The sequence below is a fragment of the Mycteria americana genome, chromosome 5 (genome assembly GCF_035582795.1).
Source record: "Mycteria americana isolate JAX WOST 10 ecotype Jacksonville Zoo and Gardens chromosome 5, USCA_MyAme_1.0, whole genome shotgun sequence".
NCBI classification, from domain to species: Eukaryota; Metazoa; Chordata; class Aves; order Ciconiiformes; family Ciconiidae; genus Mycteria; species Mycteria americana.
This window is the reverse complement of record NC_134369.1, coordinates 12,455,044-12,464,320: the sequence shown is the minus strand read 5'-3', so window position 1 is coordinate 12,464,320 and position 9,277 is coordinate 12,455,044. Positions and strand designations below refer to the sequence as shown.

General features: G+C 35.5%; 1 protein-coding gene across 9 annotated transcripts in view; it reads right to left on the bottom strand.

Annotated features, from left to right (window-relative positions):
• Positions 1-1,872: 1,872 nt before the first annotated feature.
• The window catches only part of IRAG1 (inositol 1,4,5-triphosphate receptor associated 1), a 78,963-nt gene continuing 71,558 nt past the window's right edge, over positions 1,873-9,277 (bottom strand). For 8 of the 9 annotated variants that reach the window (XM_075502140.1, XM_075502135.1, XM_075502134.1 and 5 more), the window contains 3 exons: positions 7,615-7,734; positions 6,568-6,699; positions 1,873-5,262 (listed from right to left, as the gene is read on the bottom strand). In XM_075502140.1, the coding sequence (XP_075358255.1) occupies positions 5,022-5,262; positions 6,568-6,699; positions 7,615-7,734 (493 nt within the window). In that variant the 3' untranslated portion in view covers positions 1,873-5,021. The remainder of the gene's footprint in view (positions 5,263-6,567; positions 6,700-7,614; positions 7,735-9,277) is intronic. The other variant, XM_075502141.1, reaches the window with a different exon arrangement.

The window sequence follows — 9,277 nt, the reverse complement described above, 5'->3', positions numbered from 1 at the left end:
GTTTTCAAGGTCCTGTAAACACAATTGTAACAGTAGCTTCCTCTTTAAACTGTGGTTTGCATTGTAGAAAGTTCCCACTTAATATATTAAGATAGTATTACCTTTTATCTGGGCACAGGCCCAATCTCTTACAGCAGCATATAACATGGCTATAGGTATACTATAACATAGACAGGCATCTACAGGGATGAGTGGAGAATGCTGTGGGTTAATGAAATGATGTCTCCATTAGCAATAAAGAAATGTATATTGGGTTGTGTTTGTGCTGTGGTTTGGAACTGAATGGTGGTAAAGCTCCTTGAGATCTTAAGACAGATTTCTTGCTCCAATTTCTATTCACTCCTTTATTGTGTTGTACTTACCTGCCTCTACAAAGTGATGGCAATCTGAAATACTGTAATCAGACTTACCCTCACTGAAGCAAATTCTAAGTGGATTCACTTGCATTTACAATGTAGGAGCAGAAACTAATAGTTATTCTGTAGCTCTCATGGACTAGTAGACTGTGGCTGTAAAACACCGAGAAACATTAAACAAAATCCTACCATCTCCATGCTTACCTTGAACTGCTAAGTATTTCCTACCATGAAAACTAATCAAAAGCTGGGTTTCTGACACTTTAAAATTGCATGCCAAATGTCCTTCCAAATTTTAACACTTGGTGCCTATTATCCTCACTGTGGCAAAGTTCCTTTAGTCAAACTGTGTCCATGCCATTGATGTTTGCTAGGATTTTTAGCTGGAAAAATGAGATAAACACCTTTGTAACACCAAACAAAAAAATAAGCTCCTTCACATGGTTTTGTAAGAGCAAACTACAGATTAGGAGAGGGAGAAAAGAATTTTAGAATGATGAAGTGAGACTGAAATAACCTTTTCTTTTTTTTGTCAGTTTCTTCCTTTTTATATTTCAGCTGTTCCAAAACTGTGTGGAAGATCACTTACCTGGACTGTAACAGTAAAAAAGGTCTTTAACCTCTTTGTGGGTCTTTATCTTAACTTGCGTGGTGAAAAAAAAGTAGCCTTATACTGAATGTTTAATTAGCATTTGACCTAAATACTTATAGTAACTTATAAGGAAAATTTCCAGCATCTCATGCCAGCACGTTTTAAAATGCTGATGAGGATTGCTAAACAGAAAACTTCCGATATGGGAGAGCAGATTTAACTGTTCTCTACAGTAATTTCTAAAGGAACCTTGAAGCCTGAACAAGAGGAGAGGAAAAAGTTTTAAAAAAAAGTTTATGTGGGAAATACAAATATCAGGGTCTTTTCCTGCTAACAGTCATTCCTGTCAAGGTTGTCGCTGTCCCAAAGTTTTTCTCCCTGACACAGACCATCAGAGATTCAGAAGTGACACTTCTGTTCTTTGTGGAAATTGAGCATTGTCTCCTTCCCACTGGTCTGGCAGTTCAGCTCTCCACAAAGCCCAGGTTTCCCAGACCCCCCAAGCCTACAAGAACACAAAGCAAATAAAGAATCCTAACCTTTCACTCAGTCTCCTTTGGTTACAGATCTCTCTTGTGGCTTTCCGTGTTCAACCTCCTCAGTGACAGGCAGCCTCCCTCTGAAGCGGGAGTTAAACTCTCCAGGATATTTCAGTTTCCTCTCTCATCTTGTTTCTAGGGTATGACAAGCATGACCCTGCTTACAAACACTTTCTCTATTGAAACAGGAGTTTCTTTGCTGCTTCTACATCATTTTCCTGAAGAACTGAAACACTAAGAACAAGATCTTTGGTATGTGTAACATGGCACTCCATTACGCAGTATAGACAAGGCAGTATGTATTTCATAAGAACATAGCCATTAATATGCAGATAGAGCGCATGTAAAAAACAAACCTTTGAGGTAGCAACATTGAGGACTTTGAAACCATGATTTTATTTCAAAACTCAAGTATGTGATACTATACAGTACAATACCAGCACACTTGTGCAAAATCTTACAATATTACAAATTTAAATATGATACACAAAAATAGTGCCCTTTTAAAATTCCTTTTACTAGAAACATCTGTGCTGTGCAGGAAAAACAATAACGTGTCTTGTTAAAGCAGAAAAATAAATATTGCACCTCAAGAAAACTACTTCAGTGTCAATAGCATAAATAATAGATCTATTTCTTGTTATCTGATGTGATCTTTGAACACAGAAGAGGTTGGGGTTTTCTTCCAGATAAAGCAAACTAATATCCAACAGATAAAATTACATTTAGAACAGTTTTTGAGCTCAGTCTATTTTCCTATTAAAAAAAGGTGTCTTCATGAACTAACTGAAAAATATAAGCAAAAATATTCAATGTGCTGTTAGTCATTGTGGTTCATTATTTTGAGTGGACAGTTTGCTCAAACAGTTATAAAAAGAACAGCAATTTTTTTTTAAATAAACTTTATCTTCATCTTTTCATCCCCATTAAAATCTCTTGCATCTTTCAGTCCATTCCCCACAACAACTAATAACTTTGTGGCTAAATTATACTTGCCTTAGACATGCAAGTAGTTCAGTTCAAATCAGTACAACTACTTATGGAAATTCGCCCTTGTGCACCAAGTCCACAAAAAGCCAGTGTGCTGAATTTCAAGAGAGGATGGAGACCTCGTTCACCCATTGACCAAAAAAACCTTAGCATATGCTTAACATTAAGCAGTTCAAGAATCCTATTGATATCAATAACCTTCTACATGTACTTAAAATAAGGTGTTGGACTCCCATCAGTGCAGATGCAAATAAGTGCGAATTAATTTGATTATAAGCATTGTTAATTATTTTTCCTCAGTGCAGCCCAACATTTCCACAATCACATAATCAAATACGTGCCATAATTTTTGGCATAGAGGATCTGAATATTCAGGACTATTTACCTTCAATTTTTATTGCCTTATTAAGTTATCAATGCTATTTGTAAAGAATATTAAGTTAAAGAAGCTGATTTGAATAAAGAAGTATTCAAAGAGCAACTGACAAGTTTCTTCAAACACTGAAAGTACGTGAAATGTTAAAGTAGTTCTTCATAGTCAGATATTCTAACTGAACCAAACAGATACCAATTAATTTGCAAGAAACCTTCTTCTGTCTTATTCTTTACCAATTACAATTTTAGACCAAATGACACTTTCCCATTATCCTTTCTGAACTTCCTTAACCACACTATTCCTCAACAATATATACTTTAAAATAAAAACAAACCTCTCAACTGCTTATAACCTGCCCCCCCCCCCCCCCAAAGTAGTAGTGGTCTGCTTTTTTATTTATTTATTTTTTAATTTTTCTTTTATTTCTCCATATAAATGTCTCTTAAGAAACATGTGGCTAAAGATGTTACAAACAAAATTCACCAGCAGGATATTTGTCACTAGTGCCAGATATGTGAATTAAATTTCTGACTGAGTTAGAAATCTGTTTTGATAGTTAGCTTGAGGTTCAGTGTTTACACCAAAAGAAAACAAGACAATACTAACTGCGTCTGAACTGAAATTACAGTACTTCGTAACATACTTGTCCTTCAGTTGGTAAACAGACTTGTTAATCAGTCAGAAAATGCCAGAAGAATGCAAGACACGAGTGCAATCAAATGTCACACTGATTTTGATATTGTGGTTAGATTCAAGCATATAGCTATGGAAAGACAAACATAGTTAATCTTCAATCAGAAGTGATGTTCAGCAGGTACATATGGTATACCTTAAGTGACATGCATTTTGGTCTCAGCCCTAGGTGGTGTGTTTTTTTACAGATAATGGCTTCACCATTTTGAAATTGCTTGTCTAAAAATTTCAGGCTTTCACATTCTTGCGTAAGAACTCACAATTCCTAAATAGGCAGAACTGTTAAAAAATCTGGGCAAAAGATTAAACTATCATGATCTGATAGTTTACCTTTGAAAATGTATCAGAACAGGTAGATACTTGTCATCAGATTCTGGAAATGAACTCCTAAAAACATGCAGTGACCTCTTCAAAGTCCTCACTGCCTGCATGTCCTGATTCATCTAGGCACTGGTAGGGTTTTGGCTGTATGCAGAACTGTGTTCCTAGCGCAGATCTCAAATGACATCTATTTCCAGTATTAGCAGTAGGGCAGAGTCCACTTAGTGTGATCACCTGTATACACAGGTTTGAAGACATTTTTTTTCTTTTTTAATAAAGAATTGAAGATTGCTTCCCACATCCAAGACTGCTGTATTTTGGGCTTGGGCGACACATCTAATCTTCCAGAGAGCAACTACTTTTTGCTGTAGCCAGTAGTGACTCTGAGTGGCATACACAAATTTGTTGCAAAGCATGTTCCTTTGATATATCAGAAGTTCCCAGATTTATTTGACAATATCTACTGTGCCACCTAGACCTCATTTTAGGTTTTGTTGTGTATCCCATTTAAAAAAAAGTGGTGGTCCCATTCTTAAAGTATGTCATAAAACACATTTATGCATGTACTTAGTATTCCATTTAAATAATCATACAGGTAATTCCTCTTATAAAATTACTTCATCAGCAAGGCATTTGGTCTGATAATATAATTCTAACCTTCCACAGAAGATCATCTATTTCTACCCAATAATCATGAATAAGGAAATGAATTAGGCTCTTAAAACCCAAAGGACTTAAATGCCATTAGTACTTCAACAATCACCAATAAATTCAGGAAATGCGAAGTAAAGCGCTAACTGCAAATGCAGGTTTTACAATTTTCTTCAAAATCATAGCAGGGATGTCAATGTCCTGTGCAAATCACTCTTTTAAATGTCTTGCTGGTTGCTGATTACTGCCACAACCTTATCATGATTCAATATTACTTTTTTTGTATCAGTCATTTACAATAAGAGGACAGACAGGATTATTTATCAGATTGTCATTTTGGCAAGGTATACTCACAATGTATCCCCAAACCTGATGGTGTGGAGTAATCACTTGTCTAACAGATCACACTTAACAACCATAAGGATGACTAAGCACTACCTTTAACAATTGTGTTCTAATACGTGTACTTGCTCAGGTACCATAAGTACATGGTTATTCCTTTATTATTCAGTGCGTTGCTCATGTTGAAATCCTGAGTTCCACCAGGAATATTGATGGGCAGCAGAACAGCTGGCCTTCCCTTCAGGTCCCTCTGATTTTTCATCACAGGAGTTGTATGAATGGTAGATTCCCAACACCACAGCAAAAGTGATTATCGCAGCCGCTACAAGCCATACCACATTCCAGTGTTTACACAGTTTGGGGTACAGTATATGTAAATAATTAATGATGACTTCAAGTCTGCTGTAAAATTAAAAGAAAACTGTTATATATTAATCATATGCAAATTTATTATCTTAAGCTTTTCAATTTGAGAGATTTCATAGATGTACGGTGCACCATCTTTCTTCCAACTACAAACACCCTGTCAAAGAAGAACCAGACTGTTACATTCTTTTAAGAGCTGTACACGCAGATATGGGTGATATTTGCAAGGCAGCTAAAGACTGTCAACTTGACTTCTATTTCTCCCACCTGTCAACTGGCAAATCTCAGAGCTTGATACGATGTAAAATTCTGCACTGTTCATAGCTTGCTCAACTAAACTAAACATTAGAACATGTTGCAAACATTTCTTCCTAAGAGTTTCATGACTAGCAAGATGGCTGCCATTCTGAACACGGCTGAAATCTCAGATTAATAGATGTTTATAACCATAATGGTTATGGAATGGAAAAGAATTCTTCTGGATCAGGTAAGGATTCCTACCTTAGCTTGCAATGGGACATATTACTTGCTTTGGCTAGCATTCAATTCCTCTTAATGCAAAAGTCTCTTTGCTTTTAAAATGCAGGAAATTGCAGGTATATTGAATTGTGTGGTAGAACCACCGAGGAGACTCAGTAATTAACTCTAAGAAAAGCTGAAAATTTCAGAAAAGTTTTCCAGTTAGGCATTAAATGCTTCAGGTAAGACAATAAGCAGAGGATTAAAAAGTCCCCAGTATAGATGAAGAGCATTGGGTACAGATGAATGCAGTAAATATGTCAGTCTGCTGAAAGGCAGGAACTCCAGCATAGTGCTGTTCTGCTGCATCTACACAGCTGCCAGAGAGCAGGCACCTGCCTGTCCAAGTCAGAGCAAGTCCAACATAGCTGAGGAGCTTGTCTTAATCTGTATTCACCTTGTAGATGTACTGAAAGACTCACCTGTGAAGACCCTTTGGGAATGACATATGGCACAAATATGGGCATCAGATTCCTGAACTACAACTTTCATGAGACAATGCATGCCTACTGAGAGATACATTCTGGCATCTAAAGAACTTTTGTGGAATATTTTTTAGCTCAAATCAAAACCAAACCCCATCAAGATGAAGCATCTTGATGTCAACATACAATTTGAGCTGAAATATCAAAATACAAAGTTTTGCATTTTGCAACGATGTTATCTTGGAATATGCCTTTCTGTGAAAATACTGTTATTTCAAATATGCTTCCCTAGACTGGAAGAAAACATGTCAAGATAATAGTATAAAACACTTGGTTGGGTACCACAAATAGAAAAAAGTGGCTCCTCTTGTATGGACATATTACACCACTGTCTCACCTGCTTTTCAGGTTTTTTATCTCATCTTCATCTTCACTTTCGTCATGTTCATCATGACTTTCTTTTGGTGTCTCTTCATCTTCTTCCTTCAGTTCCTGAAGTTCTTTGGTTTTCTTCAAGCCTTCCTGATAGCTTTAACACACAAAACATTTTTCTTAGTCTAGCACGCTGTATAAGCCTGTTCCTATGTAATAAAAAATTAGCTTTATGGTTTGTTACATGCAATAAAACACAAGTAGCAGTGTTGCAGCACTGCGACAAGAGTAAAAACTAGCTAAAGACCATGAGTATGGCACACAGACAGCTGCCCTTCCTTAATAGAGGATTATATTAGCTCTGTTACCAAATTCATCACTTTGAAAAAGAGGTTATAGTCCTCAGCAGAGCACAACTTTTGTCTATTGTAAAGGAGTTGGTAAGTATTTCTCTATTATTTTTCAATCGTTTTGAACACCCTCTAGATATTTTATTTTCCTGGAGAATAAGGACAAATCAATGCTGAAGATAGATGGCTTTTTGGATTCTGCAGGAGAGGATCAAAATTTTTGTCTTGCTCTTCTCATAGTACAAAGTTCTTTGCTGGACATTTGGAAACAGATCCCAAAGCTGTTAATTGCCCCAAAACATGCTGTGTAAAGCACTTTGTGACACAAACAACATGAGTTTACTGCAAAAGTTGATACCTAGTCTTTACTCATTTCCATGTACACTTTTCGGAATAAACATTTTAGAAAGTTGTTTTGGATTATCCTGTCATGAAGCTGAACACTATTTACATAGAACACCCACTCAACTCAGAATCTCTGATATAACTGCTCTCCCACAGTTTGGCTCATATTAATAAATGATGAAAGTGAACAGCTACGATGCAAATGCAATGAGGGAAGCTCACTCACATTGTTTCTCACATTGCTTCAATTATGACCATCTTCTAGGAGCTCATATTGATTATGTCACTCATTTTGCATTTAAAATTACATTATAAAAACATATGTCCTCATCCGGTAGCACATATTTACATATTTAGTTCACATAAAATATTCCCACCCTTTGTTATATGCTTCCTCTTCTATTTTGGCTTTAGTTTCAGGATTGATTTCTTCCAACCCACTCTGTGTCAGCACAGAAGTAGAGGTTTCACAGTCAGGCTCTCCATTAGTCTTACCACTGCCAAGACAAAAGAAACAGACAAATAGAAAATAACACCACTGAAACACATTGTATTTGGACTATACTACTAAACAAGAACAATCACATGCAATTTTGTGACTCCTGATTTTTCTTCTCTAATGTACATCAGAGAAATAAAATGTCTTTCAAAAGAAAAAAACTAAACACTAAGCAAAATTTTAGTTTAAAAATGTTGTAATTTAAGAACATTAATTAAGAAAATTAATATGTTTCTAAGGTATTAAAACTTGCATTTTGTTTCTTCTTCTTCAAAAAACAAAAGAGCATTTGTTTCCTGGCTTATCCATGGCATTTATTTGCTATTCTTTAAAATATTTCCCTCAACTTTCTAAAAATCGTCTTAGAAATCGTAGCCTGCTATGTCAGAGGAAGATAATAGAAATAATGCCAAATAGTAATTTAACAAAACATTTTTCTTATTTGCCTTTTAGGTACACCTCTCTGCTGACTTTATACACTGAACTGATGCACAGGTTACAAAAAATACAAACACATACATAGGTTTTGTTACTAAAACTTTTCTTAAGTAAAAGCTTTCAGCATTTAGCCTAAAAGATAAGCCATCATATGTTGCTCTCTTTCCGTAGTGCTCACCTGTCCTTATTTATTTAAGTCTGGGACAGAGAGTTTAAGTGATTCAGACATGACCTAGCAAATCTATCAAAGTCAAGGTTTAATAAGCTCAACAGTGGATCCCATTTCAACTTCTAGAATCTAACCCTTTTTGTAGGCCTTAGTTTTCTGGCACTAAAATCAATAGCAGAATAATTCATCCTGATTGACACCATCTGTGGCCAGTGGATTTTCTCTCAAGAAGTCATATTGACAGTAGACATTATTTTCACTTGGACTTTAAACACATCATGAATATAAGCTTGAAGTGCTTAAATATACAAAACTCTGCTGAACTATCTAATTTTACACTACTATAGCAGCTGTTGCATGCATACATACTTACGCTCAAACTTGAATTTCAAGTTCTACTTCTGTTACTTGGTAACAGGACTTGTTTTCTTAAGATCCAGTACGAAATATTGACAAGGTTTTTCTTTTTTTATTTATTTTTTTTTTCCCCAGAATTTCTATACAGTTTCAAAAGATGGTCTAAATCTTGCAGAGTTCTGTTGTATTGTAACAACTAGTGCCATAGTTCACTATTTTTGTTTTCCCAATTGTTCCATATTTTCATTCTTGGTAAAGCACAGAGATAAAAAGACGTAAGATACATTTTGTCCTGCCTCAGCACTAATCTAAAATATGTGAAAAACAATATTCTGTACTGATGCGAGATCTACATATTTTAAAGCTTTTAATTTGCATGTTTAAAGCATCCTAACAAACTTTAATTTAAATTAGTATTGAAGATATTTTATTGTGATATTGTAAACAGTCTAAACAACCATAGTAGTAGTGGTGGTAGTAGTAGTAGTAACAAAACCAACAAAAATCAACCTGATGTTTTAGTAAATTTTACTTCTGAAACATCAGCAAGCAACTTCCTTAGAATGTGCAACATTTC